The sequence below is a fragment of the Puma concolor genome, chromosome D4 (genome assembly GCF_028749965.1).
Source record: "Puma concolor isolate L17-30 chromosome D4, mPumCon1.1.hap2, whole genome shotgun sequence".
NCBI classification, from domain to species: Eukaryota; Metazoa; Chordata; class Mammalia; order Carnivora; family Felidae; genus Puma; species Puma concolor.
This window is the reverse complement of record NC_141679.1, coordinates 6,389,755-6,416,007: the sequence shown is the minus strand read 5'-3', so window position 1 is coordinate 6,416,007 and position 26,253 is coordinate 6,389,755. Positions and strand designations below refer to the sequence as shown.

At 41.7% G+C, this 26,253-nt stretch overlaps 1 protein-coding gene across 4 annotated transcripts in view; it reads left to right on the top strand.

Moving 5' to 3' along the window:
- Window positions 1-250: 250 nt before the first annotated feature.
- The window catches only part of PDCD1LG2 (programmed cell death 1 ligand 2), a 103,030-nt gene continuing 77,027 nt past the window's right edge, over window positions 251-26,253 (top strand). For 2 of the 4 annotated variants that reach the window (XM_086684875.1, XM_086684876.1), the window contains exons 1-3: window positions 252-666; window positions 12,612-12,677; window positions 22,005-22,310. In XM_086684875.1, coding sequence (XP_086541001.1) covers window positions 645-666; window positions 12,612-12,677; window positions 22,005-22,310 — 394 coding nt within the window. In that variant the 5' untranslated portion in view covers window positions 252-644. Of the gene's footprint in view, window positions 667-12,536; window positions 12,678-22,004; window positions 22,311-26,253 lie in introns of all 4 variants that reach the window. The other 2 variants (XM_086684877.1, XM_025931672.2) reach the window with 2 other exon arrangements.

Here is a 26,253-nt window from a genome sequence, read left to right as displayed (position 1 = left end):
GCATAGTGTCTGCTGTCTTAATCCACCCAGTCCGTGGTAACTTCTTACAGCAGCACTAGGAAACAAACAAAGGCACCTGCAAAAAGTCCCTGGCACACAGCTAGAATGTGCTGGTGTTCTCTTCCTCCCCTTTTCCTACTAAGTGCACCAGCTTCTTCAGGGACACATTGCAAGGTGCACCTGAGGGCAGAGGAGCAGTGCTTAAAAGCAAAACCAAAACTTCTCAGTAGGCTGGGTTTCAGCCAGTTCCTCAGACTTAGTTTTGGTTTGAATTACCCTCGTGTTACAAGGAAGCCTGAGCTAGATGGAGATGATGTCTTTTCTTCTCTTCCCTAACGTGCCTTACGTGACAGCTTTTTGTGGCCCGTCCTCACATGTCCCTCTGCCAGCTGGGAAGAATCCTGGCTGGGAGCTGAGGCTTGTTGCAGTGGTTTAGGGAGCAACCTACATTTTTTTTTTTTTTTTTTTTTGTTTGGTTTGGTTTTGGCTGTTTGTTCAGTTGACTCCTATGACAGAGTCTGACGCAGGAGCTACTGTTTGTTGTTTCTTTTCTTTAACGTCTTTGCCTGTGGAGTGGGGCCAAGTTCTGATGTGAGTATCCAGTAGGTTGAGATTTCCTCCTCACTGAACTGGTGTTGCAGACGATGATGAGGCTGCCACGGTCAGGTAAGTGTGGGCACACTTTCCCTTTACATCATTGCAAGCAGGAGAACATCTGCCTCGGCAGTTATGTTCAGGCACGCTAACAAGCTAATATCTTGCTGTCTCCAAAATAGTGGGATTTCTCAAGCTCACTCGTATACGTATTACTCATGTTGGGAAGATTTATGAGCTGAGATTTTTTTTTTTCCTGCACAGAATAAATATGCAGTGCAAAAAAAAAAAATTAACTATCTTGAGATTCTCTCTCAGCTTAGAATTTGGGGAAGGTTAATGGAACTTAAAAATTTGTTTTTTTGTTTTGTTTTGTTTTTTGTTTACTTCAGATCTCTGGTTGTAACTATCCCTTTGGCAGGCAGGCAGCGTTCCAGACTAATCTGCGTTTACAAGCTATGCTCTAAGAGTAAACTGTTTAAAACAAAGAAAAGCAACAAAAAAACCAACTACAATTAAATTAACTTATAGTACATGCAACTGTTAGTTTTAATTAGATTAGAGGCTTACTAAATTAGATTCGAGGCCTACTAAAAGACTTACTTTTCTATATAAAACGATTAGAGCAAGATTAGCTAACTGAAAGAACACTGTTGCTATGTATTGCTCACTGCCTGGGTGCAAATAGTAGAAAAGAGAGGACCTTGGATTTCATGTGGGAGAGGGGTGAAGTGAGCAGCTTGAGTGAAATTGCCTATGAATAAGCTTTCTATTCCTGAAATTCTATGATTCTGTGCAAGGGAATTGCAGACATCGATTAACACAGTGCACAGTAAGAATATTCAGTGTGAATAGTAATCAGACGTAGTATCCAGAGTTAAATGCCAATTGACTGGATTTTCTCTGAGCTCCCTTCCAAGCCCAAGACGTCAATGAATGCATGAACACCATATCGCTCCTGCCTCTCAGAAGTGGTCTATGCGCCTTCATTACCTGAACTCTCTCTACCAGCGGCTCTTGCTGACCTGCAGCTTCCAGATGTGCTCTCCCCAGATTTCTCTTTCTCGGGAGCCTTTCCATTCGACTGGAGGTCTTCAGGGGCAAGGACTGTACCTTTTAGGTTCTCTGAAACTCAATGCCTGGCACAGTGCCTCAATCATGCAGAGGGTGCCTGTTGAGTTGGAAAACGATTTGATTTGATGAATCCACAGTTGAATCGCCAGATGTGGGTCATTTGTGCGTTTGTGGAATACACAGGGAGCAGATGGGGGTTGATTTGAGCAGGATACAGTGCAAATGGGCTCAGAGGCAGTATTTCAGGTTGTGCTTCTGAGTCAACTTGCTTTAAGATGCATGGGATAGAGATCCATAGATTGTTGTGTGACGTTTTTATTCCACATAGCAGTGCCCAAATATACCACGTACCTTCACTGGGGCATACTTAAGTCACCCTGCGGTGAGGCTTCTGCAGCCTGGTCTCTTCCTGTCACAGCCTGCTCTACCATTCCACCTGTCTCCTGCACCTTGTGGTCCCCCCATCTTTAATCAACTGACAGAATTCCAATAGATACAGGAATCTGAAAGTTTATCCAGCACCAATCACCTCAATGCCTTCCAGCACTCTCTAACACCTCTGGAGGCTGGTTCCCAGTTCTAATTTTCCAGATCTGTATTATCAATCCCTCTGCTTCTTGGGATTTTCTTCCTTTGGCTCTGAGATACTACAGTGGGGAGCTTTTCATACTCTTGGACCGTTTCTTCTTTGCCTTCTGCTCTGGACTCCTACTCCTGCTCTCCTAATTTGGAGGCATCCGTCAGAGGGAATTCAGACTTTTTTTTTCCTCCAACCTGTGTTTTTATATACTTTCCCTCTGAGAGAATTAATTCATTCCCCCAATGTCAATTGGCATTTGCATGTTGGAAATAACATGTTTGTCTCTAGCACTGAATTGTGCCCCAAACGTGAGGCTTTCATCTGTCTTGAGTTGTTTCAATTACTTCATGACTCAAACCCCACTCGTGGCATTCCCTGTAAAACGGCTCTTGATCTAGTCTTTCCTCCACTCTACCCCTCTGCAATGGCATCAGCATTGTGTCTTGATTTTCAGGCTTCAAAACCACAGTCAACTTGTTGCTTCTCTTTCTTTCCTGTATGGCTGATCACTTGTCAATTGTTTTGTCGATTGTCTTGTGATGAGTTTCTCCTTCCTCTGCCTTTCTTCCCTTTTCTGAACCTAAGTCAGGGGCTTTACCAAACATCTGAATTAATACTATGACCCCCTCATTGAGTGACTGGCATTCAATTTCACTCCCTCATTTCTATACAAACAAACAAACAAAAAAAAAACCATAGATTTGATCTGTTTCACATACTTCTTTGGGATTGTCACTCACTTGTTGACAAGCTATAACTGGCATTAAACCATTGACAGAATGTCTCAACCCTAGATATGCTGTTCCTGGTCCTCCTCAATAAGCCATGTGTGTGTGTGAACCTCTGAGATTACTTCTAACTCTTCTGCAGAAGCCTCCAGAGTAGCTCCACCTCCCCAAATCCCACTCAATCTTGGACTTATCCTTCCACCAGGCAACTTGCATGGTCTGGGCATTTTCATGTAGAAACCTTTCACATTGCCTCTTACTATTTTTCATGTGTACAGAATTTTGATGTTCTGACTATGGTATAATGTCTTAGAGGGCAGGGATCCTTTCTTACATGAATCCTTGTCTTGATTCCCACTTTGATTTGAGTGAATTTTCTAATTCAAAGACACGCAAAAAGTGGGAGCATCATATTCATTGGCTAAAAAGTTGAGATGCGATTTAAGTTAAACTTGAACTGATGTTAAATTGACTAATGTCTCAGAGCGCCTGGGTGGCTCAGTCGGTTAAGCGTCCGACTTTGGCTCAGGTCATGATCTCACGGTTCATGAATTCAAGCCCCACATCGGGCTCTGTGCTGACAGCTGAGAACCTGGAGCCTGCTTCAGATTCTGGGTCTCCCTCTCTCTCTACTCCTCCCTCTCCCCTGCTCATGCTCTGTCTCTCTCAAAAATAAATAAACACTAAAAAAATTTTTTTAATTGACTAATGTCTCTTGATGCCTAGCTCAGAGCTTTCCACCATGCCATCGAGAGAAGCAGCTTCCCTAGTGGCCTGGGGGAGCCATCTGAGCACGACTCTTCACCAATCTGAAAAGAGTGGCCCTTATTACAAACAAATTTTAAGTCGTTCCATATTAAAAATGAGAAATTCTGGTCTAAATAGTAATAATAAATAAATACATACATACATGAATAAATAAAAATTTTAAAATAAATAAATTAAAAAAGAGTGTCCTTGCTTCTTCTCTCTCTCAAGCCTGAGCATCTTGTGACTGAGAGCTCCCTTCATGACTCTCTTTAGGGCCACAAGAAAACGTTCTAGAATTTAGTGTCTTCTGCTGTCCTGTTCCGTTTCATACCATGACTAGACCCCAACCTCTACAGTATGTTCATAGGCAGAATTGTCAGGAATTACCCAGAATTCATTAAGAATTATCCAGAAATTTAAGAAATTCAGCTAAACTGATCATTTGATTGAAAAAAAAATGCCTTTTCTTTTCTTTTCGTTTCTTTTCTTCCTTTTTTTTTTTTTTTTTTTTTTGAAAATGTTTTTTTCTAGTCACATTCTAGTGTATTCCTTAGAGGGGAGCTTGCCCGAGTACAGACAGCTACGATGAACATCCTCTGCCTGATGGAAACTCCAGCACAAACAAACACATACATAAGGAATATACAATCAGGATAAAAATGAATGGCCATGTAGGCCTGGACAATTATACACTCACCTCCAAAACAAAGGTGAATTTTAGAAGGGGAGATGGAAGGAAGAGGGAGCATGGGTGTTTGAACACATTCATTTCATCTCATGGAGAGGTGTCCTCTCTGTGCTCTTTCAGCCAGAGGAGTACCTTACATACAGATGCTTTGTAAATGATGCTTGAGTGAATTAATTTGGGCAGTGCACTCCATAAGTTTTCCAAAGTAACTCTTTCAGGCTTTGGCAATCTGAATATAAAAGAGTTCAAACTTACCAACAGTAAAGTTTCCCAGAACCTGCTCTTAGAAACCCATTCTACAGTGAGTGACACATAAATCGATGAAAATTTCTTATTTGATGACAAAATGATTAAACAAATTAAGTTTTCTGTTTCTCTCATAGAGGAAGGAGTCAACTGGGGGCCAGTAGTCTCAGAGTATGATACCATATTGCCACACATGCACTCTTCATCTGTTCCTTCAGGGAACAGTCATTATCCATTATAAACAGTTATAAACATTTATGAAACACACAGACATGCATACACACAAACACACATCAAGATAAAGAGGAGTGTTATAAGGATCTAATACAGTACAAAGAGCTCTTGTTCTAACATGAAAGACAGACATGTAACAAATTAATATACCAACAAGGAGTTGAGTGCTAACATTAGTGAATAGCAGACAACAACTGAGGCAGAAGGAACAGCTTGGAGCAGCTAGAAAAGGCTTATCTACTTGTGTTGAGTGCATAAGAATGTAAGGCCACTTAAGGAAATATTTATGACCCAGTACAGCTTCTTCGAGCTCCAGTAGAAACTGAGATAGAGGGGAAATAAGATTGGACAAAATAAATGGAGATCAGACAAGAGAGATTAGAATCTCAGAGCACCTGTGAGGGACTTGTCATGGAAAGCACCTGTATTACTTCTGTGGCTAAGGCAGGAGGGACCAGATCTGAAAAAACTGTGTAGCCCATGCAAAGGAGAACTTTACCTTATAAATCACGGGAGCTATTGGAATCTTTTAAGCAGGAGTGACATGGTCACATTTGATTATTCAGTATTCAGGAACATCTTCCTGCCAGGTAAATGGATAATTAATTCATCCAGTATGAACCGAGTGCCAGCTTCCTGCCAGACGCAGTTCTAGGAACTGAAAGATGTTAATGAGCAAATCAGACAAAGATCTCTGTCATTTTAGTGATTAGATTCTTATCGAAGATAGTAGATGATAATGTAACAAATGAGTGCATTATGTGGCATGTCAGATGGTCATGAGTGCTTTGGAAAATTGAGAGAGATAAGGAGAATTGGGAATGCTGGAGGAGTGGTGGTTTTGTGATTTTGCATAAGACAGTCTCATCGGAAAGACCAAGGAAAGTCTCTGCATTTAGGGAGTTGCACACTGGCAACAAGGTCTGCTTTTGAGGGAATGGATCTGGGGAAGAAGCCCCAAAGACCTGGCATCAAGCTTAGGGCCACTTAGAGAACTCCAGAGTCCCAAGAACCCAGATTGTGGCGGGTTTTAGGGGCAGGTCAAGGGCCCCAGAGGACACTCTTAGCTCTGCAAACACCAGGAGCATGGCCACTGTCGAGTCCACTAAAGCACAGGGCTCAAGGCAGTGGTCCCTCTTGCCTGGACTACTAGACGGACTCAGGACTTTATTCTCAGTGAAATGCTAAGCCATCAAAAGATTTTGAGCAGGATGCTCTGCCATGGTATAAAGCGGAATGACGAGATGCTGAATAAAGATGATGGCAGTGGGGTGGTATAAATAAGAGGCATCATCCAGAAGTATCCCGGCATAGAATTAATAGGACTGGGGGATGGACTGGATTTGCAAGATGCGAGACGAGTAGGTTCAAGACGACACACCCAAGATTCTGGCTTGAGGTGGGTGTTAATATTATTGGCATTACAGGAATATAGGACACAAAGAGTTTTCATAAAGTGCCCAGGGTCTTAGAGGTTCATAATTCTAGACCCAGGTTTTGAGCTCAGATATGTCTGACTTTAGAGCATGAGCTCTTATCCATTGCACAGAAGAGACTATCCCTAGCTGGAAGAAGCTGCTGGTTGGAAAGTACCTTCATAACATTATCTATCTCTCTGTGGAGGCAGTGTGCAAGGAAAGTCCCCTTAGACGGGCAAGGAAGAAGGGGAAGTTACAGCAGGTCTGGGTGAGCCAGGCGTCCTTTCTGTTGCCAGAACGTGTTACACACTATCCTTCTTAGCTCTAGAAATAAGAATGCTGGGCAAGTGCCGCATGAAGATGATTTCTTTTCTGGGTACATTTGCCTTTTCGATAAGGAAGAGGGTCTTCAAGTCCAGCTAAGGTCTAGCATTTCCCTATGGAAAGCACTTGATGGAGCTCCTAGTTGATACCCGTGGTAATATGTCTCTTTCTAAAATGAAAACAAGATTATAGCCCTCTGTGGACCTCACAATCCCTTCTAGCTACTGCCTCGTTGCTCTCTCTTGTTATAATACTCTTCTCTGAAGCACTGCCTATATTCTGTTGTCTCTACATTCTTAGCTCTTATTTTCTCTCCACTTCACAGTCTTTTCATCTGCACCAAATCCATGGACGTCCCACAAGTGGGCTCTCTCATGACCTCCACACTGCTAATGCCAACTCTCAGCAGCATTTGGCTCAGCTGAACACCCCCTCCTTGGAACACTGTGTTTTAAACTCTAGGTTTCCACAGGGCACCTGGGTGGCTCAGTTGGTTAAGCATCCGACTGCAGCTCAGGTCATGATCTCACGGTCCATGGGTTCAAGCCCCGCGTTGGTCTCTGTGCTGACAGCTCAGAGCCTAGAGCCTGCTTCGGATTCTGTGTCTCCCTCTCTCTCTGCCCCTCCCCCACTCATGCTCTGTCTCTCAAAAATGAATAAAAAAGTATTACAAAAATTAAACTCTATGTTTCCTTATAATTGAGGTGTGGCGAGGCCAACAGATCAGGAGATAACTGCCATTGAAAAAATAGGTTGTTGTGTCTTCAGATCTTGAGAGAAGGAGGCATGCCACCCTTCAGGGACCACCTAGGGGAGCACCCGGCTCAGACAGGAGGCAGAGCAGAAAGGGAAATGTGGCCAGGAGTCTTTATTGTGGTTTCCACAAGAAGGGATGGGAAGGCAGGCTTAAATTGTCTAGTTTGAAATTATTCATCGGGATCTGGAACATAGGGGTTGTCCCTTGTTGTGTGGTACCTAGCCCCAGGGTGGTTGGGGCAGTAAGGAGGTGGTTGGAGTGTGGGGTTCTGGATTGGTTGGTTTGCATTTGAAAGGCACCCTCCTGGTGAGTTGCTCACTGCCTCTAGGAATTGACTAATCTTTGGGGTAGGGACGGGGCTAGTCCCTGCAGGATCAAGAGCCCAGATGTCCAAGTATCAGAAAACTGAAAATAAAAGGCGGGATTAATTAGCCTTTTTACCCTTCCCCTCAATCTTCTTTGCTAGTGCCCGCCGTCCCAGGGATCTATAAATGTTGGAACGGCCCACATTCCAGTCTTTCGACACTTTTTCTCCTCTGTCTCTCTTGTGGTGATGTCACGCAGCCCTATGGCATTAAGTAACATGTAGACATTGAGCACTCCCAAATTTACCTCTACCCCAAACTCTGGACCCCCTGTCCAACTGCCTACTGCATATCTTCACATGGATGTCGAGCTGGCATCTCAAACTGAGTACGTGCCAAACACGTCCTGATTTCTGCTCCTTAATCTGTTTCTCTCCTCCACCTTCTCCAGTTTAAAAAATACCACCTGCATTGCCCTAATGCCTCAAGTCTCAAATGTGGAAAATTTCCTGCATTTATCTATTTTTGTCAAACTACATATCCAACCTGACAGCAAATCTCATAAGGTCTTATTTGAAAAGATAGAAGACCTAAGTAAATGGAAAGACATGCTATGTTCATTTTTGGAAGACTTAACATTATGAAGATTGGTATATTCCCCAATGGATCTACAGATTGAGTGCAATTCCTATCAAGATTCAAGATTCCAACTGCCTTTTTTTTTTTTTTTTTTTTTCCTTTTTGGAAATGGACAACCTGGTCCTAAAATTCCTGTGGAAATGTAAGGGAGCCAGAGTAGCCACAGACCCAGGAGCTCAATCTTCCTGTGAAGGAAGCCTAGAAGCTAATCATTCACGGCTGCACCCTGAGAGGCAGGGTGCTGATTAACACACCTGTAGGGGCTGGTGTAATCCTTTCCAGAGACCTTAGAAGGCTGGTGCTATTTGCACACTCATCCTCTGACGTACTGCAGAACACTAGTGTCTCCTGCCAGGGATCCTTACAGGGTATACTGGGTTTTTGCAGCAGCTGCCCATGGGACTCCTTACCCCTTCATCACCCGGCTCTGTTGGCCAGAGGGCTTGAATTCCTAGGTTCAAGAGGACTGTGAAATTGAGAGACAGCTCTGGGCAGGCTGATGCCTCCAGAGCACTGCACAAATAGCACACTGATGCACACACCCCAGTCTTTCTGTGAGGAAAGCCTTTTTGCTTCTGCTAGGGCTGCACACTGATGGGCAGGGTGACGGTCTTGCACACATTTGGTGGCCTGCAGAGCTGCTCCTGATTAACATAGGCTGTGGGCGCCATCTTGGTGCCCTCCCTCTGCTTCATTTCAGTTCACCAGCAGGACCCAGAAGAAAGCTTGTATACTCATCTTGAGCCCAAATTGTTGTGACTGCTACCCAGAGGACACCTCCAAGTTGCCTGGTTCTGGTGGCCAGTAGGACTTACACTTGCAGGCCACAGGACTGTATTATTTCTATACTTTTGCAAGCTGATGCGTGAGGATCTGACTTTCAGTCAACCTGAATCTAGATGTAAAGATCCTCCCCTTTTGGATACTAACAGGCACATCCTCCACTACTGCGAATTATTTTAAGAAAATAGAATCAGCTGCTTGGACAAACATAAAGATTTGCAAGACAACCAAGAGATGAGACATGGTTGAACATTAAGGTTCATCTCCTACATAAGACCAATCCTTCAAGACTGGGAAAGTAGTTGTTCCATCTACAGTGTAGAAACAGAGTTCAGCAAAATGAAAGTGAGGAATATGTTCCAAAGCATTCAATAACTAGTATTGGAAATATTGGACAACCACATGCGAAGAATGCAACTGGACCACTCTCTTACACCATACACAGAAATCAATTCAAAATGGATTAAAGACATGGATGTAAGACCTGAAACCAAAAAAGTCCTCGAAGAAAACATAGGCAATGAGCTTCTTGGCAAAAAAAGACATATAGATAACCAACCGGTACATGAAACAGTGCTCAATGTCACTAATCATCAGGGAAATGCAAATCAAAACCACCATGAGATATCACTTGTTAGAATGGCGAGTATCAAAGAGACAAGAAATAACAAGTGTTGGTGAGGATGTGGAGAAGAAGGAAGCTCCTGTGCACTTTGGTAGAATTGTAAATTGATGTGGCTACTATGGAAAAAAGTATGGAGGTTCCTAAAAAAAAATAAAAATAAAACTACCATATGGTCCAGCAATTTCATTTCTGGGTATTTATCTGGAGAAAATGAAAATGTAACTCAAGATATATACACCTTCATGTTCATTACAATATTATCGCAGTATTATTGATAATAGCCAAGATATGGAATCAACCTAAGTATGTGTGTGTATGTGTATGAGAGGGAGAAATGGAATATTATTCATCAGAAAAAAAAAATGAAATTTTGCCATTTGCAACAACATGGATAAAACTCAAGGAGATTACACTAAGTGAAATATGTGAAACAGAGAAAGACAAATATTGTATGATTTCATTTACATGTGGAATCTAAAACAAACGACAACAAACAAACCAGGCTCATAGATACAGAGAGCAGATTGGTGGTTGCCAGAGGCAGGTGTTTAGGGGTGGGAGAAATGGGTAAACTGTTTTTGTTTTGTTTCTAATTTTAAAAATTAAAAAAAAAAAACAGGACTTCTTAGAGAAAGGTTAATTGTGTGTGTGGGCAATAGACACATGAAGTCAACTTAAGGCAATTTGTACAGAAAGCAAACAAACTTTCCAAGATTGATAGGATTGTGTGAAAAGCAAACAGAGGCTACCTTGAAGGGACTTCCAGTAGCCAAAACTATAATGATTTAATCTATAAAGGAACAATTATTATCTTTTTAAAAACCCTCAAAATGGGATCAGAGACCTAACTATAAGAACTGAAGCTATAAAATAGAAGAAAACATAAATCTTTGTGACCTTGGATTAGGCAATGGTTTCTTAGATATGACACCTAAAGCACAAGCAATAAAAAAGAAAATAGATAAATGCACTTCATCAGAATTAAAATAATTTGTGCTTTAAAATTAAATTAAATTAAAATATTTGTGCTTCAAAGAACATTATCAAGAAGCTGAAAAGACAAGTTGCAGAGTGGGATAAAGTGTTTGCAAATTATATATTTGATAAACAGTTTGGCAATTTCTCAAAAAGTAAACATAGAGTTACTATTTAACCAAACAGTTCCACTCCAACATATCCAAGAGAATTGGAAACATGTCTACACAAAAATTTGTACGTGAGTGTCCATAGCAGCATAATTCATAAAAGCCAGCCAGTAGGAACAACCCAAATGGATCGTTGGCATATGAATGGCTAGACAAGATGTGGTATAGTTATACAATGAAATACTATTCTACCATTAAAAGGAATGAAGTACTGATAGGTGCTACAGCATAAATGAATCTTGAAAATATTAAGCTCAGCGCAAGAAGCTGGATTCAAAAGGCCACAATGTGTAATTCCATTTAAATGAAATATCCAGAATAAGGAAAACAATAGAGACAGAAAGTGTATTGGTGGTTGCCAGAGGTTGGAAGGAGAGGGAAGGGAAATTGGGAAGTTTCTGTCAATGGGTATTGGGTTCCTTTCTGGGGGTAATGAAAAGAATCCAAACTTAGATAGTGGTGTGGGTTTCACAATTCTGTGACTATACTAAAAACCACTGAATTGTACCACTGAATTGTCTGTGTTTTCCATATTTATGTACATACACATGCATGCACGTGTATACACACACACACACACACACACACACACATAATCCTCTGTTGTATGTCAGTTACACTTCAATAATGCTGTTGGGAAAAAATAAATTTAAAGAACAAATGTATATTCGTATATAACATATGCCACTTCTCACCTCCACCAGCTCCATCACTCAATCCAACCTATCTTCATCTCTGCGTAAACATGCCTCACTGGTCATCCTGCTTCTCATCTTGTCCAACCCACTCTCCTTCCCAAGAGTCTGTTGTCTACACCAAAGCTGAGTCCTCTTTTCAAAATGCAATGAGATCAGGTCATTCACCAGATCTAAATCCTCTGCTGGCTTTCCATCACACTGAGACCTCAGAGCAGATCTGCTTGTACCTGATTTGGATGTATGGCTCCAACCAATTTCCCTTGGAGAAATGGTTCCATAGCTAATAAAATTTTGAAAGCCTCTGTGAGGACAGAATAGCTGACAGTAGTATATCCTGTCCCTTTTGCCTCAGCCACCAGAAGTCCTGGGATGGGAGAAAGCCTGTGAGCAAATGTGGAAGCTTAGGAGTTTTAGCAAGACCAAGGTTGAGCACCCGCTCAATGTCGCCACTTCTGTGCTCTCCCTGTCTAACCTGCTTAGTAACAGGTAGTTCAGACAATGGGCAAACTCCATCACAACACTCAAAAGAACTTGTCACTTTACCTGCTCAGGGAAATATCAAGTGCTTATTGAGAATTTAGTTCTGTTCTACTGTATGCTATCTTTGAGTACCTAGCTCCCAGAGTTCAAGCCCACCTCAAGAAGCTGGTATGCATTATTCATTTGACAATCATTTGATTTTCAAGGATCCACTGCTGAAAAATCTATGGGAGGCTTTGTGGAAGGGACAAGGAGGTTCAGACAATCAGCAGTGTGGGTGACTTGTGAGGACTGGTTCATATTCAGAGAAGGAAGAGCTTCTAATTTGGATCGATAAAGAATGCCTCACTTCCCCTCACCCCCTCTCCGGCATTCAACTTATAACTTCTCTTCCAGGCTCTGCTCTGCCCCCTCTGCTGCCCCCTCACCCCCAGAACAGTTGTTTACGAGTCATTTCCCTGTTTTCAGGAATGAGCAAATCACCAAATCACAAGATCCAGCAAAACTGCAGAAGGCCCTGAGACTTTCAATTATTTGTTTCAGATCGGGTACAGAACATGTTCCTCCTGCTGATGTTGAGCTTGGGAAAGCAGCTTCATCAGACAGCAGGTAAGAAAGGGCAAAGGGAGGGTCCTGAGAAAGAGGAATAGGCAGCTGACCCATAGCTGAAGCCAATGGTGAAAATGAGGTCCTCAGGCTGAAGGCTTTCTTTGAGAGGAAGTGTGATTACTGTCACATGCACAGTAAAAAGAAGGGTGCCCAGGGTGGCTTGTATTTTCCCATGCCCATGTCTTACAGGAACAGTAACCATTCGGCAGATGAAGGTACTGGAATTCAGAAAGCTATTTAATTTTCCTGAGATTATGTAGTCATTAGGCGTCACAGGCAAGCTTCCTGAAGAACTTTCTACCTTACCAGCCTACAGTGATGATGAGAATCAAGCATGGCCGACAATCCCTAGTCTTCCCACTTGGAATGGGTGTTTGGAGTTAAGTTTGATCATGGACGTATACTGAATGTTGATACTACACATTTACAAAACCAAAAAATATGTACGATGAATTATGTTTATGAATTAGCCAAAAGGAAACTATAAACATATCGTATCTTGGGGCACCTGAGTGGCTCATTCGGTTATGCATTGGACTCTTGATTTTGGCTCAGGTCATGATCTCGCAGTTCATGGGTTTGAGCCCCACATGGCAGTGACAGTGTGGAGACTGCTTGGGATTCTCTCCCTCTCCCTCTCTCTCTGCCCCTCCCCCATGCTCCCTCTCTCTCTCTCAAAATAAATAAACTTTTAAAAAATCTAAAAAAGAAAAGAAAAGAAAAAGTGAAGTGGCTCTATATATTTCATTGGACATGCCATGCTGTAATTTATTTATCCAGTCCTTTATTGATGGAAATTTTAGTTATTTCAAAAAAAAATTTTTGAGTCTTGCTGGATTAATGCTTGGAAAAAAGTCTGCTTCCTAAACACTGTGATGAAAACGAACTCAGGGTATGACTCAGGTAAACCATTTATCATGAACGCTTTCCTTACCTGTGTGCCCTGTGTGTGGTGCTCTATTCTGTTATCTGTAAAACAATTTAAAATTTGAAGAGAAAAATTGGCAGAAAACATTTCATTTTTTAAACATTTATTCATTTTTTTAATATGAAATTTATTGTCAAATTGGTTTCCATACAACACCCAGTGCTCCTCCCAACAGGTGCCCTCCTCAATGCCCATCACCCACCCTCCCCTCCTCCCCACCCCCCATAAGCCCTCAGTTTATTCTCAGTTTAAACATTTATTCATTTTTAAATTGGCGTACAGTAACATTTAATCTTTTTAGTAAAAACATCTATGAGTTTTTGGCAAACATGTAGTCCTATAACCACCCCTACAATCAAGATCCACAACAGTTGTATCACTTGCCAAGCAAACACACAAAAACCATCCCCAAACTCTTAAAGCCAGGTGCCCACTGTTCTCTGTGCTAGAGTTTTACCTTTTCTAGGATGTCATGCTAATGGGATTATTCATTAGATATGCTTTCTGTCTGCTTCTTTCACTTAGCATAATGCAATTGAGATTTATCAATATTGTTAGATATATCAATAGTTCATTCCTTTTCTCTTGTTGAGTAGTATTCCACTGTATGTACATACCAGAGTTTGCTTATTCATTCCCCAGTTGAGGGACTTTTGGGTTGTTTCCTGTTTTGGGGCAATTATGAATCAAGTTACTATAAATGTTTATATATAGATTTTCATTTTAATTTCACTTGGGTAAACACCTAGGAGTAGGATGGCTGGGTCATATGGGAAGTAAATATTTAACTTTATAAGAAACCACTAAGCCTTTCCATAGTGGCTATACCATTTTTACATTCCCCTTGCAAAGTGTGAGAGCTCCAATTGTTTCACATTCTTGGCAGCACTTGGCATTGACATTGTCATTTTTTTTTTAAGTCATGTTAATAGGTGTGTAGAATTATCTCTTTGTGTTTTAATTTGCATTTTCCTAATATCTAGGAAAATAGATATTTCTTAATATCTAGGGATGATGAGCATATTTTCGCATGGCAGTTGGACATCTATATGTCTTCTTTGGTAAAATCTGTATTCAAACTATTTGACCATTTTTAACTAGAATTCAGAAAAGCTATTTAATGTACCCAAGATTATGTAGTCATTAGGTGTCGCAGGCAAGTTTCCCTCAAAACTAATGTCCTTTCTACCTTACTAGCCTACAGTGATGATAATCATCAAAAATGGCAGACTTATTGGGGTGCCTGGGTGGCTCAGTCGGCTAAGCATCCGACTTCAGCTCAGGTCATGATCTCATTGTTTGTGAGTTCAAGCCCTGCGTTGGGCTCTGTGCTGACAGCTCGGAGCCTGGAGCCTTCTTCGGATTCTGTGTCTCCCTCTCTCTCTGTGTCCCTCCCCTGCTCATGCTCTGTCTCTCTCACTCTCAAAAATGATTAAATGTTTTTAAAAATGGCAGACTTATTAAGTTTTTTTCATTTTCTTATTAAGTTTTTAGAATTCTTTGTATTTTCTAGATGCAAGTCCTTTATCAGACGCATGATATGCAAATATTTTCTCTCAGTCTGTGGCTCATTTTTCATTCTCTTACCAGTGTCTTTTGCACAGCAAAGATTTTAATTTAGATGGAATCCAATTTGTCTTTGTTTTCTTATACGAACTGTGCTTTTGGTGAGATGGCTAAGAACTCTGCCTAATCCAAACTCTCAAAGATTTTTTTCCTATCTTTTCTTCTAAACATTTTATTTATTTAAACATTTTTTTTTCAATGTTTATTTCTTTTGAGAGACAGAGCGTGAGCGGGGAAGGGGGCGAGAGAGAGGGAGACACAGAATCCACAGCAGGCTCCAGGCTCCAAGCTGTCAGCACAGAGCCTGACACGGGACTTGAACTCACAAGCTGTGAGATCATGACCTGAGCCGAAGTCAGAGGCTTAACCAGCTGAGACACCCAGGCGCCTCTCTTCTAAACATTTTATAGTTGTACATTCTTAGGTTTACCATCCGTCTTGAGTTGATTGTTGTCATCAAAGATATAAAGTATAGGTTGAAGATCTCTTTTTTTTTTTTTTTTTTTGGCATGTGGATGTCCAATTTCTTGAGCCCCATTTGTCGAAAAGACTATCCTTTCCCCATGACTCACCTTTGCACCTTTGTCAAACATCGATTGACCGTCTTTGTGTGGATCTACTTCTGGACTCCATTCTGTAATCTGTTCTGTTGGTCTCTGTGTGTACACTTTCATCCATAGCACACTCTTCGAATTTCTGTAATGTTGTGGTTCTTCTTTTCTTATAATTGAATTTCAAAACCTAAGAACATCTTGTAGCCCAGATACATTTAAGGGGAAATATTCATTTCTTTACTTTGTCATGTCTTGGGGGGAAAAGTAACCCCAATTGTTATTCCTTTTATTGATGTTTTCTTCTTTCTTCATCCTCCAGAGAAGAATAAAACCAGGGGGGCACATGACCATGGTGATGCTTGAGGTCACTCTGAGGGTGGGGACCACACCCTGGGTCACTCCACTTAAACTGTCTTCAGCCTCTGAAACCACTTGTTTGGACCCCTGAGGTATACAAGGCAGAAAATCAGGTTTGGGAAAGGATTTCTAAGAACTGAGATGCACCCAGGCCGTTTTCCTACAAAGAGAAGCAGATGAATCAGGTGCCCAGAACAGGCTTCTATCCTAAAGCAGGAACTATAGTTTTCTGAAGACTGTGGTTGTGTAAAGCAGCCCCCACCTTTCAAGTTCATTAAGTACACAGTCTGAAAAAAACACTTAAGCTTCTGTTATTAAATGGGGGGGAAAAAGTATAAAATTAGCTTAAAGGGGAAGCTATCTTGGGAGGTAATGCAAATGATTTGTTTTGTGTTTCTGGAGATGTGACAGGTGCTGACTCCTATTGATGCCTGATTGCAAATAAAGTGCACAGCTTCCCCAAGAGCTTTCAGAAAGGTCCAGCACTACTCAAACCAGCTGCTTTGATCTGATTAAAAAGCTGCATATATGAATTTTGCATGCCCTGGCCAAATTTTTTTACCCTTTAATTCAGTCAGGGGGCCCAAATGATAGGAAAACCTGTTTTGCTCTAGGTTTTGCCTGCTTAATTTTGTAGTCGTGGAAACTTTCCGATTTTTTCCTTTGTCTCATAACTTTAGGAGTTCAATGCTAGGTTAAAGCATAAATTCATAACTATATTAACTTCAAGCTATATTACAAAGGTATAGTCATCAAAACAGTATAGTACTGGCATAAAAACAGACACATCACTCAATAGAACAGAATAAAGAACCCAGAAATAAGTACACGTGCACAGACATACACACAGAGAAAGAAAATATATTTTTGTTATCATAAAGCTGAAAAGTGTATCTATGTCATTTGTGGATGTGTTGTATACATGCCAGTGGATATATAGTCATATCTGGAGAGTTGTTAGCACAGGCTTTCAAGACACGGAGATCTGAGCTGAAATCCCCACTCCATGAGCTGCCATTCTTTGATCTTGGGCAAGTGGTATCACTTCTGTAAGCCTACATTTCCCCATCATAAGACAGGCATGGTAACTCCCACCTTGCAGAGTTTGGGGAACATCAAATGAGATGCTGATGTAAGGTTAGCTCAGTGTCTGGCTCATTGTGTTCAATAAATGTTAGCTATCTCTGCTTCCCAGTAACACTCCAAACGCGGGCTAGTGTTAGAACTCTTGTTTCCCAGACACGAATGTTGACATGACTCAACTCAACTTTGTTGGAGTGCAGTGTCTGCTTCTCTAGTCTGAGGCACAGCTTGAGATTCTAAATTCCTAACTTGCTCTGACGTAAAGCTGGGGGCACTTTGAAAGGCAGGACAATAAAAGGCGTTTGTGTGTGCAGGTGTTTTATTGATCTAACCAGTGGTTCTCAATACCTCTACACGTTAGAAGCTCTCAAGGAAATTTTGCTTTAAAATTGATGCTGGCCTCACAAAAGAATTAGAATTTATATTTACAGGATCCAAGGTGGTACTCCTGTATCCCTTGGGTAAATTCCTAGCAGTGCTGATGCACAGGGGCACTTGTACCCCAATGTTTATAGCAGCACTCTCAACAATAGCCAAATTATGGAAAGAGCCTAAATGTCCATCAACTGATGAATGGATAAAAAAATTGTGGTTTATATACACAATGGAGTAATATGTGGCAATGAGAAAGAATGAAACATGGCCCTTGGTAGCAACATGGATGGAACTGGAGAGTGTGATGCTAAGTGAAATAAGCCATACAGAGAAACACAGATACCATATGTGTTCACTCTTATGTGGATCCTGAGAAACTTAACAGGAACCCATGGGGGAGGGGAAGGATAAAAAACAAAAAAAAAGAGGTTAGAGTGGGAAAAAGCCAAAGCATAAGAGACTCTTAAAAACTGAGAACAAACTGAGGGTTGATGGGGGGTGGGAGGGAGGGGAGGGTGGGTGATGGGTATTGAGGAGGGCACCTTTTGGGATGAGCACTGGGTGTTGTATGGAAACCAATTTTACAATAAATTTTATATATTAAAATAAATAAATAAATAAAAATAAAGGATCCAAGGTGGGGCCTGGTATTTTTAAAAAAGTCTTTCAGGTGATTCCAATGACGGCCAGAGCTGAGGCACTCTGCTTAGTGATTCCGCTGTGCATCGAGGCTTGAGAAAAATATCTTCACACAGTTGTTTGCAAACATTTTCTTACCTCCTCTGCAGTTTACGATAAGCAAGAATAATTTAGGATTTTAAACATGTATTTCATTTCCTAAACTCATTTTTATATGATAATCAAGCTCAAAGCTTTGCATGTCTTAGACGCTTTGAGACAAAACTACACCAAATAAGAACTCATCCTCCAGTTACCCTGGGCCATCAGATATTTGATTCATGTTTGCTAATTGCTCTTTCCTCCTGTGAACATAAACCGAAAACTGTTCACCTGCCTAAGAGGTAACGTACTTTATGCCACAGCCCCTACACACACACTCTGTATAAGGCAGAGGAGAGAAGCAAGCAGAAAATGGATTTTTGTCAAAGGCCCAGAGCGTAAAGAGGGGAGTTCTGCCCTCTGCTATGGGGAGTTCCAGCGGAAGTTACAGACTGTCTCTCTCTGTCATGAGAAGAAAGCCTAAGTGTGGTAAATAAATTTGTTAAATAAATTCAATAGAGGCAACACCCAAAGTCTTCTGACACTTGTTATATCTCAGATTCAGGGACTGAACTTTCTCGCAAGCCCCATTTCTCTTCCCTGTTTCCTGCTTTATCACGTGTAATAAGATAACAGAAGGAGAGTAAGAGTAAATCCCTGCATCTGGCACACAGAAGATGGTTACTATGCATTTGGTGAAAGAATCAGTAAATAGTACTCTTCAGGCCAGAGTGCATTTGATAGCAGATAGCTCTGTCTTGGTTATAGGGGGACTTCATAACTCAAAGTTTGGAGATGGTTCCCATCATCAAGGGGTCTACCCTTAAGAGGGTCCTATTATGGAGACCCAGGGTGAGAGGTATTACTCTCAGGTGTTCAGTGGGTTTCATGAAATGGAATCATGCAGGAAATTCAGAAGCACAAATCTCTTTCCACACGTGTCATTCCAGGGTCTTCTCAATCTGTCCAAGCAAATGCAGGTGTGATTAGCAGTGTTTTACAGAGAGGCCCTCATGTTGTACACCTGCCCCGCCCCATCCTGCACCACAGAATGCTGGGCAGATATGAGCTCTAGCAGTGTTAGAAAGTCACCTTCATGTTCTGGTCATGGTTGAAATCAGGTTTGGAGGCAAGATATAAACTTGCCAATCATTTTCGATAAATGTCAAGTTTTGTGCATAACTATCAAGTTTGCTGTGTGATGATTAAGAATGACAGTCTGTGCAATTTGGGTAAGTTGCAGTTTGATGAGAGGAAAACAGAAGTGAGTATGGTTAGGCTTGTCCTTTCTTCTTCTTCTCCCTCTTTCTGTCATTTATTTGCCTTTAACTGGAACTTAGTATGTGCTAGGCACTGGAGACACCACAACAGACTCAACCTGGTCACTGCCTTCAAAGTCTTGCAGGATAGTAGAAGGAGAAACTCAAGTCAGAAGAGAAATTGCCATGTGAATCCTTCAAGCAACAGGAAACCCAAAATTTACGTATACTGTAAAATCTGTTGCCCAAGATGGTCAGGGAATGGGCTGTCCTGGTTGATAAAATATCGTGGTCAATAAAGAAAGGCCATGTATTGCATAGGTGGATGACCACTTCCCCAAGAATTAAAACATGGTGCAAAAGAAAGGAACTGATGTTTACGGACTGCTACCTGCCAAAATAAGGCACTTCATATGTGCTATTTTGCCTAGTTTTCCCCCACAATACTTACATGCAGATTCTAACCTTACACCTGTATAGATAAAGAAGCAAAGACTCACAGAGCTAAATGACATGTTCAAGATCAAAGCACTCATAGTCTCAATACTAGTCAAGGTTCATCTGTCACTAAATCCCATGCTCTAACTGTACCACTTTTCATAATGGTAAAAACTCCTTGAGTAGCATCTGCTCAGATGCCATCCCCAAGTATGTGTTGAATGGATGTTTTGACTAATCAAATTAATGGATGAATGAAGGAAGCTCTCCTGAATACAGTTTTGTCTAATCTTTTGTCAGGATTCAGAAATGACTTTAAGATCTTGCTGCACCTCGGTCATAATGAATATCCATCCGTTAATGATGGAGGCAGCATAATTTTCTACAGTTGCCCACACTTTATCCATGCATACACCACCTTCGTTCATTTTGCTTTGCTTTACCACTCTTCATGCTATTGCTTTTATGGGATTCTTAAATTTTTTTTTTCAACATTTATTTATTTTTGCGACAGAGAGAGACAGAGCATGAACGGGGGAGGGGCAGAGAGAGAGGGAGACACAGAATCGGAAACAGGCTCCAGGCTCTGAGCCATCAGCCCAGAGCCCGACGCGGGGCTCGAACTCTTTATGGGATTCTTTAAATCAACTCAGCTTTAATTTTTTGAACAAAATGGTATACCCCTGTGGTAAATGGAAAACCAGTATAGTATCACTGTTACTGGTAAATAGAGGATATGAACAAAAACAAGTGCAACAAAAGTAGTGTTATTAAATTCTACCCAGATCTACAGTATCTGCCTGGGAACTTCCTGTTTTATTAAAAGAAGAAATAGCGATTGTTGGAGGTGTGAGAGTCTAATTGCAAATTATATGTTGTTTGAAAGACTGAAGTAGAATTGAAGAGGAAATAAGTTTGTCTCTGGGTAATTCAGTTCCCTTTAGGCCTTAATTCTACCCTAGATAAAATTATTTCATGTACTTCGTAGGTGCCTCATATTTTGGGAAATACCTTTGCAGTAGAAACTATTGATTTTTAAGTCAAACATCTAACTGGCTCTAAATTTTAACTTTACTAATTGTATGTCCTAGAGTGAATCACTTTGAGCCAGTTTCTTCAACTATAAAACAGTAATATTAATACGTATTTCATGGTTATATTTTCAGGATTAAGTGGCATAGTTATAACCTAGCACTTGGGGTGTCTGGGTGGCTCAGTCGGTTAAGCATCCGACTTTGGCTCAGGTCATGATCTCATAGTCCGTGAGTTTGAGCCCCACATCAGGCTCTGTGCTGACAGCTCAGAGCCTGGAGCCAGCTTCAGATTCTGTGTCTCCCTGTCTCTCTGCCCCTTCCCCACTCACACTCTGCCTCTCTCTGTCTCAAAAATAAATAAACATTAAAAAAAATAATAACAATAACGAGCCTAGCACAGTGCCTGGTGTATAATAGGCATACACTAAACATTAGTTCTATTCCTCTCTTCTCCTTATTGACAGAAAATAAACTTCTCCAGTGGGGTTGTATGATGTGATGGGTGAGGGCACTAGGGACATACCTGGGTCTGATCCTGGCTACTTTTCTGTGCCTCAGTTTCATTTTCTAAAAAGAGGATGGCTCTACCTTGCTGGCTTCCTGGGAGGACAAAATGAGACTGTGTGTTAGCAGATGCCTAGCATATACTAACAACTCAACAAATGATAGCTGTTACTATTACTATCACTTGTGAGGGGAGGTAGTATTTGGCAGGGAATGATATAATTTGATCCATATGGAGAAAATGAGTCTGGGTAATAGCTGACAGGCGAGCCATCAGCTCCACAGTTGTGGAGGGTTGAGAGAAGAGAACTACCTCACAACAGTGGATCCAGAATTCCACTCTTGCCCAGACAGAATAGGGCACAGCAGAGAAAGAGCCCAAAGGACTGCTCAATGCGTGACAGGTGTCTCCTGGAAAATGGGGGTGTGATGGGTCTCCTCAGCTCCCACTCTGCACGGAACTGAAATGTGAAGGCAGACAATGGGAGAATGTTTTGTGTTCTGTTCAGCTTTATTCACAGTGATGGTCTCCCAGGAACTATACACAGTAGACTACGGCAGCAATGTGACCCTGGAGTGTAATTTTGACACTGAAGGTCATGTGGAACTCAAGGACTTAAGGGCCAGTCTGCAGAAGGTGGAAAACAATACATCTTTGCACAGTGAAAGAGCCACTTTGCTGGAGGAGCATCTGTCTCTGGGGAAGGCCTTATTCCACATCCCTCGGGTGCAAGTGAGTGATGCAGGACAGTATCGCTGCCTGATCATCTATAGGGTCGCCGGGGACTACAAGTACCTGACTCTGAAAGTCAAAGGTGAGTAGTTTCAAGGACGAGAATCTTTGGAGGCATCGGCACAAGCAAAAACTGGGAGGTGGTTACAAGGAGACCGGGCAGTCTTAGAGAAAACAGAAGCACCTGCGCAGAAGTATTTTTTAATCTCTGAGTGTAACACAGCTGAGGTGAGGGGAAATAGGGGCAGGAGTTGCAAGAATAATGTGGGTCTGAAGGGATGGCAGGAAATGCGTCCCTGAAAGGCGGGAGGACACCAAAGCTAAGCCCTGCCTTGCCCACAGTCCTCCAAAGGAACAACACTGACCTGATTGTTAAGCTCCTCTTTGAGAGAAGCTCATTCCTCTGGTCCAGAGTTTTTTAAGCCCTGGTTTGCCAACCATTAATGGATGGAAGTATCAATTTAGTGAGTAGCAACCAGGTAGGTGACTTTTTCCCAATAAAATGAATGAGCAAAATGAATAGATCAAAAGGCATCACATAGTAGGGCTGAGTGTTGTGACACTCTTGTTTCAGAGGTGTGTGTGTGTGTGTTGGTTGGTTGGTTTGTGATGTAAAATATTTTTGCTCACTCTGGGTCACAGTTTAAGAAGTTTGGAAAACACTGCTCTTGTCCAAGCTTCACCTATTGCAGATGAAGCAGCTAAAGTCCAGAGAAGTCAAGTGGGTAGGCTGGGGGAGCCCCGTTAAGTCAATAGCTGTCCCCATTCCTCTAGGTTAAGGGCTCTCCTTACCCCGATACAAGCCAAGAACCTAAATCCGAAGATAATCTTCAAGTTCATGTTTGTTCTGGAAAAGGTCATTTTGGAAAAGACCATAAAAGAACAAAGACTTGGCTCTGTTCATCAGCTTGTGTTTTTCATTCTGCCCGGACTGCTCTGGGTTTTTTCTCTGTCCCCTTCCAATCTCACCCATTAGGCCTCAGAGGATCTGTTCTGTCTTCTGGAAAGTCCATAGACTTTGGTCCCTAAAGACCATTGACCTTGGCAGCAATGTTGTAACTTTATGATCTGGCACAAAGAAGGACAAACTAGAAGGGTTAGACATAAGGGTGAATGTTGTTTCCACCTGTGGCCTTGGGCAGGTTATTTCACCTTTCACAATCTCACATTTTTCTTATTTGTAAAACGATAACAATAGTAGCACCTACCACATAGGATTATTGTAAAAATTGAGATAATGAACATAGAGAACTGAGCATGGTTCTTGGCACATGGTGAGTGTCCAGGGAGTGGGTTTAAAGACCTCCTCTCATCTCAGACATCAATAAGTCATCAGGAAAGTCATGTGCCTGGATAACTGACTTCCACCTTCACTGCATTTCCTACATCCAGAACTGGAATGAACGCTACAACTTTGAAGTTAGCCTGAGTTCAATTAATGGGAAGAAAGAGGGCTCTACATTGTCATGATCTCCTAATGTGTTCAGTATCTTCACCCCTCACTCCCTGACTCCACGTTTGTTAATCTCTATTTAAGTGCTGTAATGCATCTAGGGTCTCTGGGCAATTGGGGGCCAGTCATTTCACGCTTTCTGTCCAATTGAAGGCTGCCCTTCATTCCTGGAAAGCCACTCTGCCAGCTTCATCACCTAGCTCAGGGATGACTCAGGTGTGGAACAGGTTAATTCCTTAAATCCGAATTATTTATTCTTTAAATCATTGATGGTCTTTGAACTAAGGTAGATGGATATACGAAAACTATACTAAGGTATATGGATATATGAAGACAGTTTTAGGAAATGAGTTTCTAATTCCTAATCTTCCCCAACTACTCTTTGCCCAAATTGAGTGTGCCTGAGAATACGCCTTCCAGGCAAGTCTCTTGGGGTTCCCCTAAAACACTTCCTCTTTGATCATTGCCTTCTTCCACTTCATAAAAAGTGTGCCTCTCACCCATTGTGAATATGGTGCATTGCCCTGGGGCGTAGAAAAACATGGCTCTGACCAAAAGAGTGATTAGAAATATTGATACCATATCAAACTTTAAAGACTAATAAATACTTCTGAAAAATAAGTGATATCAAGTTCTGTGTTCAACAAATTTGGAGAAGGCCCTAATAGAGTTAATAGATGATAGCAAAAAATGAAATAGTTTTTTTCCATGTAAATCATAATGAAGTGACATTCCTGTAACAAAACTGCTTCTACTCCCACTTACTTATTCACATGAGTAAGCCCTTCTTGCCACAACAACGGAAAGTCAGAAATAGAACCGATGCTTACCCCTGTCTCATTCCAACCACAAAGTCATATACATCCTCAGATAACTGGACAAGTTGAAAAAGAGAACCCCGTCCATCCTATTAAGAGATACATTTCTAGTCCACTTGCCCTTTTATGCTTAATCATTATTACCATTTTTACATTTGGATCTTACATGTACTGATAATAATAGAAATGAGATTTCCTTTTTTTAGTATTTTAAATGTTTTTATTTATTTTTGAGAGAGAGACAGACAGGCAGATCATGAGCAGGGGAGCAGCAGAGAGAGAGGGAGACCCAGAATCTGAAGCAGGCTCCAGGCTCCAAGCTGTCAGCACAGAGCCTGATGCGGGGCCCGAACTCACCAATGCCAGATCATGACCTGAGCTGAAGTTGGTTGTTTAACCAACTGAGCCACCCAGGTGCCTCAGAAATTAGATTTCAGTGCACAAGAAAACTATGAACACTTGAAGCCTCGTGATCACAAGGGAAAAAACGACCCTCAAGAGCGAGATGTATTTTGTTGTTGCAAAGAAACATAAGGATAATCAATAAAAGAACTTCCAAACATGTTGCGTTAGGATAAAATCCTGCATAAAAAGTGGCACGGGAGCGGAGGGTCACAGAATGACACAGTGTGAAAGAGAAACCATGTAAAGCTCGGACCATTAGAGGAGAATTTTTGTATATATTTTTCCACAGATGGTGGAGTGTATAAAAGATATCTAGCTATCTTTTGCCCTCTAGACACCATTAGATACATCTGTAAGAGTCAAATCATTGTTTTACTTAAAATATAAATATTTACAAAATGCTAAACATAATCTATTTTCCCAATATAGAAACTTAGGAAAAAAATTTTTTTAATTTTTTTTTAATGTTTATTTATTTTTGAGACAGAGAGAGACAGAGCATGAATGGGGGAGGGTCAGAGAGAGAGGGAGACACAGAATCCGAAGCAGGCTCCAGGCTCTGAGCTGTCAGCACAGAGCCCGACGCGGGGCTCGAACTCACGGACAGCGAGATCATGACCTGAGCCGAAGTCGGACGCTCAACCGACTGAGCCACCCAGGCGCCCCGAAACTTAGGAAAATTTTTAAGAACCGACCTAAGACATGTGAGAAGGGGCATACTGCATCCAAGTCCTTTTAGAAGGAATGCAAGCAATAACAGGAAAAGCTGAAGACCGTCAGCTGAGAGTATTCTAACCTGATCAGGGGTCTCTGGAGAAAGCAGGGGAGATTTGGGACCTTAGTAAGGATTTGTTTCAATGAAACAGGAGTAGAGGAAGGATGTGCTTTTTCCTTAAAATGCCTCATCTATGGCATAAACTTGAAAACAGATTTATAGCAACTTCTTGGACGTCCGGGCAATATTTCATATGAAATACACTGAAAAGAGAGCTAACTTCAAAAGTACAGGTAAGTCAATACTAGGTAGAGTGGCTCAAGAGTCCAGAAGAGAGGTTTCTGAAGGGGAAGGCTGCCACTACAGGACTGTGAGTAACCTGTCCGAGGGAGGTCAGGGAGCATGGCCTAAGAGAAGAGCGCCATGACCCCGAGAGGCCAGAGAGGCCAAGGCTTGCGCCCTCAGGTTGAGAACTGGCCTATGCAAAGGATCCCAGACAGTCCCAGAACAAGTCGTAAGAACACAAGAGCCAAAGCAGCCTGAAGTCTCCAGGCAGGGTGGGAGATGGGGACGGGAGACGGTCAACCCCCAGAACGGGCTGAGGCTCACGGAAGTGTTTCCAACCGGTGAAAAA